The sequence below is a fragment of the Mchenga conophoros genome, linkage group LG12 (genome assembly GCF_057382185.1).
Source record: "Mchenga conophoros isolate Kocher_MC1m ecotype Shallow Benthic linkage group LG12, M_conophoros_male_GT1.1, whole genome shotgun sequence".
Taxonomy (NCBI): domain Eukaryota; kingdom Metazoa; phylum Chordata; class Actinopteri; order Cichliformes; family Cichlidae; genus Mchenga; species Mchenga conophoros.
Genome location: NC_140537.1, coordinates 29,166,948 through 29,185,163, shown reverse-complemented (window position 1 = coordinate 29,185,163; position 18,216 = coordinate 29,166,948). Strand labels below are relative to the sequence as shown.

At 38.8% G+C, this 18,216-nt stretch overlaps 1 protein-coding gene across 2 annotated transcripts in view; it reads right to left on the bottom strand.

Annotated features, from left to right (window-relative positions):
- Positions 1-18,216, bottom strand: part of LOC146562873 (transducin-like enhancer protein 4) — a 40,106-nt gene that overhangs the window by 10,055 nt on the left and 11,835 nt on the right. Inside the window, exons 5-8 of one of the 2 annotated variants that reach the window (XM_085295103.1) lie at positions 12,810-12,872; positions 8,026-8,100; positions 7,318-7,519; positions 2,739-2,755 (exon numbers count right to left, since the gene is read on the bottom strand). In XM_085295103.1, coding sequence (XP_085151229.1) covers positions 2,739-2,755; positions 7,318-7,519; positions 8,026-8,100; positions 12,810-12,872 — 357 coding nt within the window. The remainder of the gene's footprint in view (positions 1-2,738; positions 2,756-7,317; positions 7,520-8,025; positions 8,101-12,809; positions 12,873-18,216) is intronic. The other variant, XM_085295104.1, reaches the window with a different exon arrangement.

The following is an 18,216-nucleotide window of genomic DNA, read 5'->3' as shown; positions in this document are numbered from 1 at the left end:
CTAGATGCAACCAAATCCTGCTCAGGATTAGAGCTACAAGCAGACGACCAGATGGAAGCCAGAAAGGTTCCAGGTGCCAAAAATCATACATTTTACTTACAAACTGCATATTTATAAGAAGATATGTTTTTATAGAGATTACACACAGAGCCACTTGTTCAATCAAATTATTGCCAAACTTTATCACAGAAAATACTAAATAGTATGCTATCTGAAAATCCTGTGTCATTAACATGCACAAAAACACAGAACTTCCCCATGTGCAGCATGAAAAATGTGTGTAAATGTGTAAATCCTCTCATATTGTTCTCCAAAGAAACAGCTTCTTTGTTCAGAGACATTTTAGTGATAATCACATTGCCCAAGTAAGTCCAATTTATCTAGATCTAAGGGTAGATTTACCTCACAGAGTGTCCATATTTATGCTATAAATTCAAAACCAGCCTTTCAGTTTTAAACTATTTAAACTACGAGGAACGTTCTTGTTCTCTGAAGTCATCAGCAAATTTGCACAGATCGAAGAATTGCGAATTTATAAACGAATATGTCTTTTCTATGCTGGACCACAGGGGGCTCTGCACAAATGATTTCTGTAAAAACCCCCAAATAGTTCTCTCACTCTGCTCAGCTCAATTTGTCACTTATTATTCTGCAGCCAACACAGCATGGCAAGCCAGACTGCACATTGTATGCAGAGCTTTTAAAGAGCATCCCGGCATAAACAAAGACAAGCAGACTGCATCTGTACAGCTTGTTTACCAGCGACAAAATTCAACACAAAAAGCATAGAAAGAGAAGACCACTGTAGCGATCGCACAAACTACAAGCTGCACTGCATTTATACTTCAACAGGTGATTAACTGTAAAGGTCAGTCTAAACTTGAAAGCGACCTCATTAGAAATGTATTCCTCCTGTTTCTTTTAAAAAGAAGACAAAAACAATCCCGCAGACAGACAAAGATGGTTACAATGTTACTATGTGATTCTACGCGTCTAATTTGACTTAAGGTGATTAAAAAAAAGAAAACCTGTTTGTGAGAATTGGCATTTCAGAAATGACTTTAAAAAAAGCCACAAACACTAAAAACACAGAATTAAAATAAAATTGTCATTGACCACTGATCCAGCAATTAATGTGTACTCATAATCAGGTCTGTGAAGTTGTAGTCCTTGAACACACCATAAAGTAACTGCATAACTGACTGCCTGTACTGGCGTCTATACACACATAAGCACACACACAAGTAGCGTTTACATTCACGTAGCTTTATCAGTGTGTGAGGTGCTAACGCCAAGGACATTAAGGCACAGATGTTCATGCAATTCACACACACTGTACTCTGTGGACTGTTGCCAAGGCAACTGCAGACCACTGACAAGGGGCTTATTGGTTTCATGAAGTGACTGTTGGCCGCCATGTCAAAGAGCAGCTCTGCATGTGTGTGTGTGTGTGTGTGTGTGTGTTCTCACAGGGCACTAATGAAAGGCATCCATCATTCTGGCCTCTCTCTATCTTTATCAAAGCGTTCTTGTGACCTCACACTCACACACACACACACTGCTAATCTCTCCCATCATGGTGCCTACACCTCTGAGCGTATGTGCATGTGCATCCAGGTGTGTTTGAACATGTGTGTGTGTGTGGAGGAGGAGAAAACTACATGGGGGGCAAGAGATAACAAACATACCTCCAGTTAGAGCATTCCTCCTGTTTCCGCCTACTCCAAAACACCAAAGAACACACACACACACATGCACAGGCTTCTAAACTCATGCATGTTTGTGTAAAAGTGTGTGCGCTCAGGCTGCTGGTATAAAGAAATGCTAATCTGCTCATTGAGTATTCAACAAACCAAATGTTTGCCTTGGGAAAAACGCTGCGCTTAAGGGACTAATTACTACAAGCGCTGGATAGAACAGTGATCTGTTGCGCTGCCTCTTTCTGCTCCCTCCTTCCTTCACTAACCATACTGTGCTTTTTTCCCCCTACTTTCTTCTCTGCTCACCTTGGGGTTTCTCTTTCACACTGTTTTGTTTTTTTCTTCCCGAGCTGTTACCAGTTTCCCATATCTGATATTTTTATTACACACAAAGCACAAGTGAAGAATATGAAAATGACAATAAGATCAGAAGCTTATAATGTTTTCTTTAAGCCTTAGTGTGGTCATTTTCATTTCCAATTACATTGACAAGCATAAAATAAAATTTCATAATAGGACATTTGTGTGAACATCCATCCATTCTTTTTCTTAACCACTTATCCAATTAAGGGTGGCAGGGGGGCTGGAACCTATCCCAGCTGTCATTTGGCAAGCGGCAGGATGCACCCCGAACATGTCGCCAGTCCAACATGTTCGGAGCTTTGTGGGAACATATTAACAATATCATTTTACAGTAATGTTTTAAATCAAATACTACATGTGTAAATATTTAGGATCTTGGAAATGTCACAGAACTGTTTTCAGTTTGATGGCAGTCTCTAACAGTCTCTTTTACATAAACACAGACGTGCACATAGACATCCTTAAAGCCAACATCAAGATTTCATCACAGACAGGCTTTTTGTGTGCGTTATGAATAAAAATCAAAACCTGTCTATCCTTTTATATCAACAAAAAAAAAAATAATTCAAAGTACAAAATGACACAGAGAAGTTGAGCGAGCAGAAGTGAAGCTATGCTCTAAACATGTCTTTTTTTCTTTTTTTAACAAAGGGAATAAAGAAAGGAAGGACTTACCTTGACTGAGTCTCTATCTGAGAGGGCGGAGGGCATGAGATAGAAAAAAAGAATGACAGATTCAATGTCTGAAGCACAAGAACACACTGGCAAACACACAAACACACACACTGCTGCATATAACAGATACATACAGATACAAAAAGAGAGCTAATGGCGAATTTATGATATTTTTGATGAAGATAGTGGGGAATTTCATTACTGTTTATGGATCTTGAGGGGTACTATTAGAGTACTACTGCAAATAAATAGCACTTACACCTCTTTTCCAAATTAACAGATAAATCTCTTACAGTTTTGCTCTCAATTAACCATTCACGCACGCTTTCACACATTGATAGTGACAGGGGTGTCTTTGAAAGCAGACCTCTACACATTGGAAACTCTAAGTTCATTATTTTGCCCAAGGCACTTCGACAAATGAACAGGAGCAGCTGCAGATTAATCAATCAACCTAACTTGCTCTAAATCCTAATTGCAAAGTTTTGGAGAACCTTTTGAGGATTCAGATAAAGTAAGAAGTGGAAACCTCCGTTTTTCGGCTTTAAGACTTGTGTGCTGATGTTTGCAACTTTATTGGGGCAGAACTCAGCACACTGGTAACACTAAGGCTCCGTCCACACTCACTCTCCGTTTTTGCCACCCGTCCACACTGAGACTGTTTTCGCTGATGGAAAATGCAGCGTTTTGAGAACGCTCTTGAAAACGCATACATTTGGAAACGGTGCTCTCGCGTCGCAAAAACGCAGACTTTCTAAAACGATGAGGCATGTTAGTCATCTTAGTTTAACTGGTCGCAGCCATGCGACCAGTTAAACTAAGATAGCGGAGGGCATTATACAGCAGTTGTTTTGTTTGCTCTGAATTTTGACAGCCCTATTAAAGATTAGTATCAGTTTGTATATGCTCCAGGTGGCTTTTCTTCAAATTCTTTAACTCTCACTCGATTTTGCAACTTTGTACTTTTGTGTCACTCGCAGCAACAACTCGGTGCTTTTCCTCAACATTTTGCCGCGATGTTTCACAGAGCTGGAAAGTAAATAAGCGACAGACTAAATGAGGCAGGTCGAATCTTCTTGTGTTTCATGCATGCACGGTAGTGGAACGTAAGCATTTTCGGCCGTTTGTGGATGCACAACTCTGTGAAAACAACTGAAAAAAGTGGACGTAGCCTAAATGCTAACCAAGTGGCATTGGTGCCTAAACCAAATCATACCATACAAAAATAAAAGTGGGCAGTAAGATAAACACAACTAAAGCAAGAAAGTAGAAAAAACAACTCAGACAAATGTTGGAGGATTTGTTGGTTTAATTTGTGTTTGCCTCAGTACTCTGCTCTCAGCTGACATAGTGAATAGATTTTTATTTATTAGAGTTTGTACATTATCCGTCATTTTCAGTGTCAGTCTTTTAACACATTAATATTAACCATTATTACTGACCAGTGAAGTTTCTAAATGTGGTGAAGAAGTCCAACGGGTTAAAAATACACTGAGGTTAGCACCACAGTCACACAATGTTCAACAGTGCAACCTGCAGAGAAAATGCTTTTTAAAATACTAAAAGGGGAAAAAAGAAAGTTTTTATTCCCTTTGTTCACTTAGTCATTTCAGGAAGCAAGCTGTAGCTGGAACTGTATTCTTAGTGACTGTGGTCCTTAGGTGGATAAGTAGTTAGCAGCCGTTAGCTTTACTGCAGCTACAGAGCAAGGTTAACTGCTCTGCTGCACTGTAAAAACCCTCACTGACATGCTGCAACAGAGTAATTAAGTGCTGGCGCACAGTTTCAAACCTACACGCACACGTACGCACACGTACACACACATGCACACACATAGTCTCAATGAAGAGTAATTAAATGCTTGAGCTCAAAGTCAGCTCAGAGAAGAATTAGAAGCGCTCTGTGTGAACAGGAGAAAAGAGGCATCATGGTGGTTGTGTATTGCTTCCTATTAGGCCAATTAAAGTGGCATAAAGACAAATCAGTTTTTAATTGTTTAACTGCTGTTCATTCAGAGCACTAACAATTAAGCATCAGCCATTACAAGTGGTAATTCGTAATGCTGGGTGAATACTTTGACATGTAAAAGTGGATTTGGATCATTAACTGAACAAAAGATTTAAGCTTTGATGTTTATGTTTACCAAATATATTTAGCATCTGTCTGTGAGTGAAATAAAACAGCCAAGTTGTTGCAAAGTATTTTAGTCCGCTTCAAACTATCGCACCAAGAGTCACGATAAAAACAAAGTGTACTTTCTTCCAATTATAAGGCTGCACACATCAAGGCATAATCAAAACCTCTTGTCCTCAGCGGGTTTTAAATGAGGGAAATAAACCTCAGCTGAATGACAACATGTGATATATTATACTGTGCAATTATTTGTTGAACACAAATAAAGCCAAAACACAGAAGCAGTGTGTGTAAGTAAGTAGCAGTCAGGTTGTGCACACCCATTTAATTAACTGATCATCAGCAAGTGTGAGCACCTCTATAAAAACAGAGGCTTTGGCAGTTTGCTCGTCGTTAACATTCAGGGGTGTGTTAAAACAATGCCAAGGAGGAAAGACATCAATAATTATCTTGGAGAAGCAATTGATGCTGCCCATTAATTAAGGAAGTCTTATAAAGCCATTTCCAAACATTCTGAAGTTTATTATCATCATTAAAAAATATTCACAAGCAGGAAACATTCAAGAATGCTGCTAATCTCAAGCATGCTGATCCACACAGGTATGCACACAGGTGTACACACGGGTATTCACAGACGCGGACTACAGCTTTCTTGGCTGCTGCCTCAAAGCACATTGTGCGCTGTCTATCTTGCGTGCTGCACAATATCGTTTATTATTTAGTATCTACTGATATCTACTGCTAGCTAGTTTATTGTGATGGTGCTGTTTTTTTTTATTATGTTGCTCTTTGTTGTTTGCTTTCTCTTCTGTTTTTTTTCTCCATACAGGTGACCCAGGTGTTTTGTTTTTTTTGTTTGTTTGTTTTTTTTCTTTCTTCCCCCCCTTCTCACCGTCTCTTCTCCCCTTTGGTTTTCTTTCTCTCCCTCTCTTTCTTTCATTCTTTCTCCCTGTCCTATCCCCCAGTCATGTCTGTCCCGTTTGTAGCAACTGAAAATAAAATAAATTCATAATTATAATAAAGGTCAATCAAATGGACCAATATGGCAAGGCCATGATGATCCACTTGGTAAAATAAATCCGCTTGGCATCTTTCTTGGCCTTAAGACAACAATTCTGATGGCTAAAGATCCAAACGGGACACAAAAAAAAAAGAAGAAAAAAAAAAGAATGCTGCTAATCTTCCCAGGAGTGGTTATCCCAGCAAATGTTACCTAAGATCAGACCATGCAATGCAATACAGAGAAAGAGCTACATTCCTGACTCTGCAGCCCTCAGTTAGCATGTCAACTGTTAAAGTTCCTGACAGTGCAATTACAAATATGGCTCGTTTGGAAGGTTTGCCAGGAGTAAGCCCTTTCTCTATAAAGAGAACATGGCAGCACAGCTAAAGTTAGCAAAGTTGCTTCTGAACAAACCACAGCATTCCTGGAACAATGTCCGAGGACATACAAGACCAAAGTGGAGATGTCTGGCCGTGATGCACAGCGCCATATCTGGCTTTAACCAAACAGAGCATATCCAAACAAACACCTCATATCAGCTGTAGAACACAGCAATGCAGGGTTGATGATTTGTAATCACAGAATCTGGGCACCTTGCAGTCAACGAGTTAACCACAAACTCCTCTTTATAATAATAGTGAGGCAATCTGTCTGAACGCTTAAGCTTGGTTAAAACTGGGTAATCCAACAGGACAATGATTCTAAATACAACAGCAAATCCACAACAGCAACAAAAGCAAAAAAAGATGCAGCAATGGCACAGTTAGATCTCAGACCAACTGAAATGCTATGGCAGGACCTTTAGAGAGCAGGAGATATAGGTCTGCTCTCAAATCTCAGGTGACTGAAACAATGTTGCAAAGATGAGTGGGCAAAAATGCCTCCACAATAATGTGAGAGACTGTCAAAAGGAAGGCATTACTTTAAGTTATTGCTGTCAAAGGTGGTTCTACAAGCTATTGAAGCATTTTCACAGGCTGCTTCTGCGTTTTGGCTTAGTTTTTGTTAAATAATGACATGATGCAATATATCATCTGTTGTTATTTAACTGAGATTGTGTTTACCTGATTTTAAGACCTGATACACCTTGGCTGAAAAGACTAGATAGGTTTATCCCAATTGGGGAAACCTTAGAACTGACAGAGGGTGTGCTTTCTTTTTGCCTTTACAGTAAACAAACTGAGAGCGTATCTTTGTATCTACCTTGTGTAAGAATTTGCCCCTGATAATCAGGTAACTCGCTTTTTGACTAAACCATAATTAGAGTAAACCTTAAAGCAGTAGTTTGAAAACTCAAATTGTGACTTTGAACATACAAGCAGATGTAACAAATGCAAGGGTAATTTCAGTCATGAAGAGACCAAGACTCACACAGAAACAAGCACGCACAAACCAAAATCAACACCTGCTATATAAAAACAGCACACACAGAGCAGACCTCACCTCGTGTGTGTTCGCTGTTGTTATCGTGATGCTTCCTCTCATCTTTGAGTGGCAGCTGGTGACTCAGGGCAGAGGACAGAGCCAGCAGGCTGGCAGTACTGGCCCCAGGAGGCAGAGGGGGCTGAAGGCCCGCTGGGTGGGGTGTTAGTGGGACAGGGATGGCATGGCCATGAGAGAGGTGCTGAGCCTGGAGTTGCTGCTGCTGAACCAGACACAGAAACACCAATTAAGACTTGAAAGATCATGCATGATAAAATACAAATGAGTAGGTGATAAAAGGAAAGAGAAGGAAAGACAAACACATTCAAATAGAGCGGGGAAAAGATAGCAACTGAAACATGTAGACTACAGCTACAATAGTTAAATATCAGATACACTTTTTTAAAATTTGATCAAAAACACCAAAACCTTTGATTTATCAGCCAACATAAACGGTGATATTTATATAACTGACAATTTCTGTGAAAGATGCTAAAACATTCAAATTTCTTGCAGAAAGCAGTTAGCTATTACTACTATACAAAATACTTTGATTTTATTGTATATTATTATGAATACATCTGACTTTGTACTTACTCTTCTCCTCACATTATTCTTTTTCAATTAATCTCTTAAGCTATTTTCCAACATTGCTGTAAAAAAAATAATCTATGCATTTTGTATTTAATTGTGTGTGTCTGTGCGTGTGTGTGTGTGTAATACACCCACTCCTATGATGGCGTTGAGTTCAGCCATGGTGACCTGCTTGGCCCTCTCTACTGCCTGCACCACCTGCTGCTGATGCTGAGAGACACACAGAAACAAAAAACAAACAAACTGAAACTGAAACAGCAGCTGAGACGGAGAAAAGAATGATATGAAAAGAATTTTGTAGTTATTACAAACAACATCTTTACAAAATTCAAACAACATTTAAAATGGACTGGAATGGACACGTAAAATGAGCAGGAACTTATCTCGTTTCATCACATTGAACTTGCATATGCGTACAGCAATCATTCTAATGCATTCTGTGATATCTTTTAAACTGCTTTCCATCTGAATCCGTCATTGTGCTTTGCCTATCAAACCTTATTCACAGCTGTCAGTTAGTTGCACACTGTAACTTCACACAGCCTGCAATTTCTTCAGAATTAACAATGTACTGACTGTGAAATATGTCAATCTCATTAAAACAGATATCAATGTTCAGTAACACGAGCGTGCTATAAAATCACCTGAAACTTGATATATATTTTTTCCTTTTTATTAAAACTCAAGGTTCTGACCAGAATCAGGTCAAACGCCAGACAGCCAAGATTCCCCGAGGCCATTGAATCATGACTGCACTTCAGTGCTTCGCTTCAGAATCTGACACCCATCAGTGCATTCATTAAAAGTCATCAGGCAGAAGAAGCAGCTAGCAGCTAATTAGGGTATACTAGTTAGTCAAGTGTAACCTGCACAGGCTGGTTGATTTCCTCTACGTGGAGGAGAATTAAAAAACAAACAAACAAGTGGATGTCCAAAGGAAGCAGTTAAAGACGTGTATTACAAGTGGCCAAAAATTCAGTTACAGACTCGTACAATATTTTGTGGATTCTGTGATTGGTTTAATGTTTCTGATTTGAGATTGTTATTAAAATTTTATGCAGCACTGTTTTCTGATTTTTGCTCAGTCTGCTCACACGTCTCGACACTGAACAGCTCCAAAAAGTTCAACACATAGGGAAAAAAGATGGGTACCAAGAGAGGCAGACAGCTAACAGGGCAAAGTCATACAAAGGGTACAGAGCGAGGAAGACAGATCCAGACAGTGAGAGAGCAGCGAGATTCATCCAGGAGCGCAAAACATCAAAGTACGCCCGAGATGAAAGAGCTTATCAGGTGTGGAAATGAACCTGACCATCGAGTTCAGCTACACCTCTGCAGGCTCAGACTAACCTGCCTGAATGTGACACACGCACGCACACACACACACATGGAATGATCCACTATATAAATTGTGCCAAACACTTTTTATGCAACAGTTCTAAAAAAAAATAGAACAATCCAAAATCAGTCGTATAATCAACACTAGAGTTCAATCTGTGCAGATGCTTTTCATTTCTTTGTATATTGTTACACCATAGGCTCCACTGGAATGTCACACTTGGGGAAGCAGTTTTAGATGTGCAGATGTTGCTAGTATAAGTTAAAGGCTTGGTGAGGTAAACCATTTTCAAAGAGGTATTGAAGGGAGGGGGGCATTTAAGAGAAAGAAATCAAAATAATAAGTCTACCTCAGACACTGTGATGCATTTCAAGAGTAAATACGAAAAGCTGAGAAAACTGAAAAAAGTTGAGAAGGACAACATGATGCGCGATACTAATGAGATGGAGTTGTAGAGGGTCGTATCCTAGCAGCCTGTTAAAATTTGCACAGGACTGAACGTAGATAATCAGTGATAGTTTGCATAATGCCTCTGCACTCTGACAGAGGACGTCTGAATTTAGAGGCTCTATATTTACCAATGTACAATGCACGAAGGATTCAGTGCACTGAAGTAGATTTTCTTACAGAATAAATGTTTCACCATTGTTTTTGTATTTGCCTAAAGAGGATTGGTTACTTAAGATTTCTTGTAAAACTGTAAGGGAAAATCTGACTCCAAATATGAAACAATACCTGCAATCACAGCAAAACTGTGGCTCGATTGTTTAGTGATTAACATATTCACTTTACACCTGTTTTGGGACTTGGAGGGGACAAAAATCTAGCCTCGGGGTGGAGGTTACACGGTAATGTATTCCTAGTGCTGGTTGTAAAACTGGATAAATGAGATGGTTCTTTTGGGAGGGGCATCTGGCATAAAATCTGTGCCAAAATGAAAATATGGGGATCCATCCACTGTGGTGGCCCCCTTGGGAAATAAAGGAGTAGCCAAAAGCAAATACAATCATACAAAATACTTTTAGATTTTACCTATTCAGTGATTAATTATTCGGGTTAATAACCAACACAGTAAAGCAGACAAAATTTACTAAAATTATTATATCAAATTAATTGTGCATTCATTTGGTAGCTTGACAAGAGCAAAAACTGACTTTCTAACTGAGAAAGTTCAAATGAAGAGCTCAGAAATCAGCTCAGAAAATTTTGATACATGATCTGCTGAGTTGTTAATGTCATACATAAAAATATGGTGAGTTTAAGTAAATATCTGGTTGCTGTTAACCACAAGGAGGGAACTAGATAAGCATGGAGGTATTTGTTTGAGGTAAGTCAAGTAAGAAGTCAGGCAAAGCAGTTATTCGCAGAGAACAACGTGTCTTTTTCTTTTACTCTGAGCAACTGACTTAAACACATCTTGGTGTCCCTTCCAACTCAAAAGCACATGAACACCTTGAAATCAGAGGAATGATTCCTCACTGGGGATATGGCAACAACCGGGGAACATGTAAATAACGAGTAACTAAATGCCAGATTTTACAAATTATGCTTATTTCCAGTTTCAGATTTTCATTTTTGAAAACTGCTACAATAGCTTAGCGTAATTCCTCACCCCACCCAACTGCACCTTGAAAACAGATGGTAGGAGAAGCAGGTGGACTGGGTCCCTGCTATGCACATTGCCAGAGCTGTGTACCAGACATGACCAAGTACATAACCACCACTTCTGAGAAGAGCATATTAAGAATATTTCCTCTCTTTGACATCACAAAGATCCATAGTTTTAACTAGCGGCCAGGTGGTGTGCCCAAGTGCTTACAAGTGCTCTTTAAATCAGCCAACACCCCAGGCCACGCACCGGTACCAGTCCGTGAGTCGTTTGGTACCGGGCCGCAAGAGTTGAGGCTCGTGTGTGAAATTTATGGTTTTCAGGGTTTTTATCGTTATTTGTTTATCGTTTTTATCGTTAACTCCGTTTTCTTGGGTCTTTTCCCGTGTTTTATGACTAAATCTTCTTTTTTTTGGTACCGGTACTAGTTTTATTTTGTTGTATTTATCCACGACACCTTAAAGGCCGGTCCATGAAAATATTGTCGGACATAAACCGGTCCGTGGCGCAGAAAAGGTTGTGGACCGCTGCTTTAAATGATCATAACTCTGTTAGCGATGTGCTAGAGATAAAATTGAAATGGTTTCATAAAGAAGAGAAGACAACATTTATGGAGATATTCTGTGTGTCGTGGTTTCCCACTGTATTCCTGAAGTACTTCTGTCTGAACACCGACAGAAAAATTAGCTCCAACTAGATGCTATCATGTGCGCTTCACATTACTGTGACTCCTCAACCATTATAGGTAAGAGAGAAAATTTAAATGCTTGGTGAAAGATGAGAATTATTTTGTAATTTTACAGCCAAAACTCCAAAATAAGTCCAGCTGGTATGTATGATACTTGTTTGATAAAGAGTTATAATAAGAAAAAGTATAACTGGTAGACTTTAAGGACGTAGTTATTCCAAAACTTTCAGAAACAGATGGCACTTTTGTTGCTTGCAAATGTAAATGTCAATCAAGGAATGCATATGTGATCTTAAAAAAGGGGCCTTTTTATGGCAGAGACATAAAATCTGCCTCATGATAATGATTCTATTTATATGTTATGTTAATTGGGGGATTTTATTTACTCAAGTATATTTTTTCTTTATAAATTTGTCAGAAATAACATTTTTGTCAACTGACTTAACACAAACTTATTGCCTTTGCTGTAAATGGACCAATCATACTTACATGGCCCCAAAGGCCAATGAAACATTATCAGAAAATGACAAAAATAAAAATAGAAAACAAAGCGCTTTCACCAGAAATACACAGACACAGTCGATGTGATTTGCTGCACAACAATAATATGAATGTGTTACATTTACTTGCACATGCAGTAAACAAGGCTGTGCACCAAAACAAAGCAGCTTCCTCTCCCTGCCTCCCCTCTCTGCAGGCCTCAGGGCTGTGTAGCAGCACCACAGTCTAATGCCATTATTCCTAATCCACCCTAAACCCTCCTAATCCATGGCTAATCTGGAGGAGAGCTTTTGGAGTCCACACTCACTCCTTCCTGCTGTTCCCACCCCTCAGCACACACACACACACACACACACACACACACTGTCAGCTCCTCAGAGGAAGGATTTATCAGCTCAACACACGCACGCCTAAAAATTTCACAATAAACACTGCATAAAAACACTTCTCACACCCACTGCTGTATGTGCACACAATTATAATGTATTTTAACACAAAAAGTATTTTCTCACACACACTCAGCCGCTGGCTCCTGCATATGTTAGTGGGAGACATTTGATAAGTTCAGAGCATATCTGTCTATCCTGAGCAGGGGGGATTAGCCCAGGATAATCTGTACGAGTGTGTGTCTGCGTGTGTGTGCGTGTCCCCATATTTTCTTTCTCTTGCTTTAAAATCCACCACACAGTTCTCCCCTTTCCTGTCTCCCTTCCTCCCGCTCTCTGACTCTCTCTCACCCACCTCCTTCTTAACTCACAGTGACAGGCATTTTTGAGTCTTACCTCTTGAGAGAGGAAGGGGATGACTTGGGCGCAGATTGCGTTCAGCCGTTTAACGATCTCCGCCTGCAAGACAGAGAAGTGGGAAGCACACAATTATTTTTTTAATTTGCTTAAATTCTCTAGCAGACAAGAAGGCGTCATCCTGTTCACACAGCCTTCAATTCCTGATTCAGTTTATATCAAAGTAATAGCTCACATAACTTTCATTTCAAGACCTGTTTACTTCGTCACATGAAACTAATAATTTGATGAACATCTCTCATAAACTTGTGTTTAATATCTATTGTGTTTCCTCCAAAACAAATCTCTGGGTGCACGGGAACTTGTGTATTTTAAATGTCAAGAATATTTAGTTAACTCTAACTCAGGAGGTAGAGCAGATTGCTTACAAACTCTAAGTTATGCTATGACAGGATACTGGACAGACAAAGATATCCCTGTAAAGTGTTGTGTGAATGAGGAAAAGCACCGTAAGTCTTAAAAAAAGTGTTGCTAACCAAAGCAGAAAATTCAAGAAATAATATCTGAAAGTTTCATACATTGTGTGTATGCACACCGCTTAGCTTTAAGAAACTCACACACTGCTTGTGCCTTATTTCTGTTTCATAGCTACAACATTATTCACATTCACATTAAACTACAGGAAGACATTTCCATGCAAAAATATAGAGCATCACTATTATCACATATTCAATTCACTAAGCATCTAACCCATAACCAGCATTTTCTAAACAGCAACAACTTTTTTTACTAAGCCTACTTTTTGCTAAACCTAATTACCAGGAGTAACCTTATTAGGTACACCAGTTCAACTGCTCATTAAAACAGATTTCTAATCAGCCAATACCACAGAAGCAGCTCAGTGTATATAAGCATGTAAGCACAGTCAACATGTCCTGCTAAAGATCAAACTGAGCATCAGAATTTGGAAGAAAGGTGATTTAAGCTACTTTGAATGTGGCATGGTTGCCATAACCACTTGTTGCAGTAATACAGAAGAGCATCTCTGAATATGCAACATGTCAAACCTTGAAGCAGATCAGCTACAGCAGCAAAAGACCACACTGCATACTACTCGTCGGCTAAGAACAGGAAACTGAGGCTACAGATTGAACAGGCTCACCAAAAGCGGACAATAGAAGCCTGAAAGAGTGTTTCTCACTCATGGTTTTCATGAGTCTCAATTTTCAGCGTAACATTTAGATGACAGGGTTACATATGATGGATCCAACCCTGCCTTGTATCAGTGGTTCAGGCTGCTGGTGGTGTAATGGTATCTGGTACTTTTTCTATATATCTATAAAAGGGGAAGTGCACCAATTCAGCACTGAACTCCTGTAACACTCACAATGTGCATTATTTAAAAAATATCAGAATCAGTGCAGCAGAGTGTCTCTCTTTTTACAAATTCTTCTTTGTCAAATATGCCACGACCGCCAACAATGGACAGTTCACTGCTTTAATCTAAGATTATTGTCCTAGTAGCACTGAAAGAAGTCTTCTGCTGCTAGCCTAAAGCAAATCACGATACAGATTTGTGCTTAGGTCATGTCTTTGTACAGAGATCGCGTTTAATTCCTGAACAAGCCCCAATTTGATATGACCAGACCAGAACAATGGACTAGTAAAGACTTAATATAGATTTGTTTAACTAAGTATAAATCAGAATAATCTGTATTAGTGGTGTAAAACAATATGTAAAGCTACTCATGAAGTGCATGTTGAAAGTTAAAAACAAACCAAAGGGTAATGAATAAAGTTTCAGCCACACTTCAAGGAAGTTGCTCATTGCGTGTCTCTTTGAAGCTGACATCTGTTAACTATAACCCTCTAATGAATTTACTACTAGGTCATATATTAGACTGCATTCTCATTGGTAGTCCCTTCAATCACTTGCCTGGAAGTTGTCAAAAGTTTATCTTGGGTTCTGCCCAGGTTACTTTGCCAATGGTTTCACCTGGAGTCGCGTGAAATAGCCAAATATTATTCACATTCTATGATTTCTAGTCGCTGCACTGCTTCCAACGTGGGTGCTGCTTCAGAGATGGACACAGTAACTTAGATGAAGTTTAAAGTACCCCTGCAGAACACTGGTCAAGTGGCAAGCCAACTTAGCTCTGCAACATAATGGGGAAAAGCACATACACAATGCACTATCGCTCACAATTCCATAATACTCACCAAGACCTTTAAAGTGACTCTCGTCTGTAACTAATTGGAGTAAACCTTTAAGTACCAGAGGAATGATCACAGCACTTAATTTGAAATAAACTGATAAACTGTGCCTTAACATTTAATGGGTGTTAGAGTCACTTGTAATGACAACCTCTGCAGATTTTTAAAGATATCTGAGAGAGAGTTTTCAACAAGATGTAGGCCACTTTAAAAGGCATCATAATTTCATCATATGCCAATCAGAAAGCTATGACATATCCATTTTTCATCTGTAAAGACTGGATGTGTATTTATTTCTATAAATTACAGCAATTATATTTGATTCATTTAAATTCTGCTATGCTAAAGCTAAATGTCTCATTATTGGCCTCAAAAGTCCAACTTTACATTATCAGATTTACTCCTTATCCTTCTACATCCCTGAAAGGTAATTCTCTGCTGTACTCTTTGAGCTTTATTCAGTTTAAGCTAAATGGATGATTTGTAAACATAAACCCAGAGAGAAAGTGGAGTATAGAAAGTGTAATCCTTTGCAGACAGATAAAGGAAAGTGTAACATTTTTGTTGACTTAACACATTAAATTAAGACCCTGGCTACTGAAAAAAAGCAATCAGAGTTTGAGATAATTTCTCCAAGGCCAACACAAATATATAAGTTACAGCCGTAACCTTGCCAAGCACTTGTTTTATGTACATAACCTTGGCAGAGGTGAACTTTGCTCTGGCATCAGTGGTAACAGAGCCCCCAGAGGCAAATATAGGCTTCAGACAGCAGCACAAGCAACGCTGCGGCAGTATGAGACACATAAACACAACCGTGTGCGCAAATACATGCACATGCACATACACACTCCAGCTTCTCTGTATTCATCAGATGTTTTATACTGAGCCCAAGGGCTAGCTTTTAAAGATTACACAGCACTCTCTCTTTCTAGATCAGGTAGAATTTTTTTAACAGGAAATTGCCTGATCCACTGTCCCAAAGGGAGTGCTAGTAGTGCACCTCAAATACAAACGCCAACACAGACAAAAGACTCAGACTCACACAGAACCGCATACTAATGGTTACACAAAGATGAACATCACCTTCTTTGTTTGCAACACTAAGTGCATAAAACTACATAACTGACTATTTCCTCTCGTGATGCCATGAACATTATAGAGTCAGTTCCCATCAAAGCCAAATTCACGTGTGCCTGCTGGTGACAATTTAAGTTCTAAGTCCTAAACAATATCTCTGTTTCTGTTTAGTAAACTTGAAAGCACATAAATCAATCAAGCACTGAATCAAAGGTAATGGCGAGTAACAGTGTGAATTTATATGCGATTAAACTTGGGTTATTTTATTACTTTTTAACTGGTAATGAACAAAGAAATGGCAATTCATAATGTTAGCTAATTATTTAATAGCTGGTTTGAGCATTATTTCAACTTTTATCATAAACTTTCAACTAACTTTGATAAAAGACGTTTTAGAGCCTGTATAAGGAGACAGTTTGGGTCATTAGGTTGTTAGGGTTGCAATATTAATCACTACCAATTATTAATAGTCGACTGATTGTTAAACATTCAAATAACTAACGTTTACAGTATATGAACACTTGATTAATCAGTTTATCTTTAATCTTTAACCCATGACAAAACACTGAGAACAATAAAACCTTCTCCTAATTACTATTTCTCAAAGTGTGCCCTATTTTTGTGACGAGACACATAAACTTGAATAAAAACAAGTAACTGATTGTCAAAACGGAGTGACTAACAAGTCTATTCAAATTCAAATTTGACTAATGATGTGACCCAGAACTTTAGTGAGAACACTTTAATGTTCTGAGAGAGACAATCTCATCTCAGCATTAAAGGACAAGCAGAAATAGTCATTTTTAGAAAAACCACCTCTGTGCCATCTGACCAGAACAGGTCAGATGGACCTGAACAGACGGTAGAGATGTTTATGAAGTGTAGGGAATCACAGTTATTCAGAAGACAGAAGTTTAGAAAACTGATGCATGGGGTATATATCATTCAGAAACACTGTGCATTTAGTTTGTTAGGTCACTCTAGCAAACAGGATGGAATGACAGGAAATTGGCAAAGAAACAGACGGGAGGGCGTTTTGGCCCATTAAACCATACATAAAGTGGATGAAACCACACTCAAAAAAGGAAAATTGGGTGGTTGTTACATTTATAAAAGTCTAATTTGTAATTTGGACAAAATAATTTCATGTTTCTATGGTAAACCATGTAGGATCTGTATGAAATTCAACAACTTAATTTGTTCTTGTTGAGAAGACATGATATAATCTAGTAAGAGTGGTTAGTTGCCTGGGCTCACAAAATCACATGAGATTTCAAACCACAGGAAACTCACTGGGGTTATAAGAGGCAGACAACTATACACACACCACGTGTATGCTATTGCTATTTATTGTGGTTTAACGTGTCAAGGACAAATGTAAAGAAAATTCTGCATCAAGCCTTGTAATAGCTTTCCTACTTTTGTTAAGCCTGGATTGACAGCTCGGTGGCGCAGTGGTTAGTGCTGTTATGTCACAGCAAGAATATATGCAGTGGGTTCTCTCTAGGTACTCTGGTTTGCTCACATAGTTTAATGTCATACAGTTATTGGGGATAGGTAAATTGTTGATTCTAAATTACCCATAAGTATGAATGTGAGTGCAAATGGTTGTTTGTCTCTGTGTTGTAGCCCTGTGATAGACTGGCGACCTGTCCAAGTGTACCTTGCCTCTTACTTTACGATACAGGCTGGGGCATAACTTCTGGGTTATGCCCTAACATAATGTTAGCCAGACTCTAGACTTTGTTGAACATTATGTAATATGAAGACAACATGTAGTATTTAAGTGACCAAGTAGTATTGGGGTAAAAGTTATTAAAAAGTGTTGGAATAAAGTGAGAAAATTGTGAAGATTAAAATATTCCAAGAGCTCAACTTACTTCATCTAAACATGTTTCAAGCACATTTTATCAACACAGCACAGCACAGGTTTATTGTGCATTTTATGAATAAGTTGTGTTGATTTAACTCAGTTGTTTAAGTTGCTGCCAAAGCAAAACATCTGTGTGCAACCAATGTCCACTATTGAATTAAGTAAATCCTATATGCTCTTTTTTCAGTGCATATATGCAATTCTGCAATCTGAACAAATTATTACAACAAGCTCTAGCAAAGTGTAAAGAGGAAAGGTGCAAGCAAAGGCGAAAGTGCC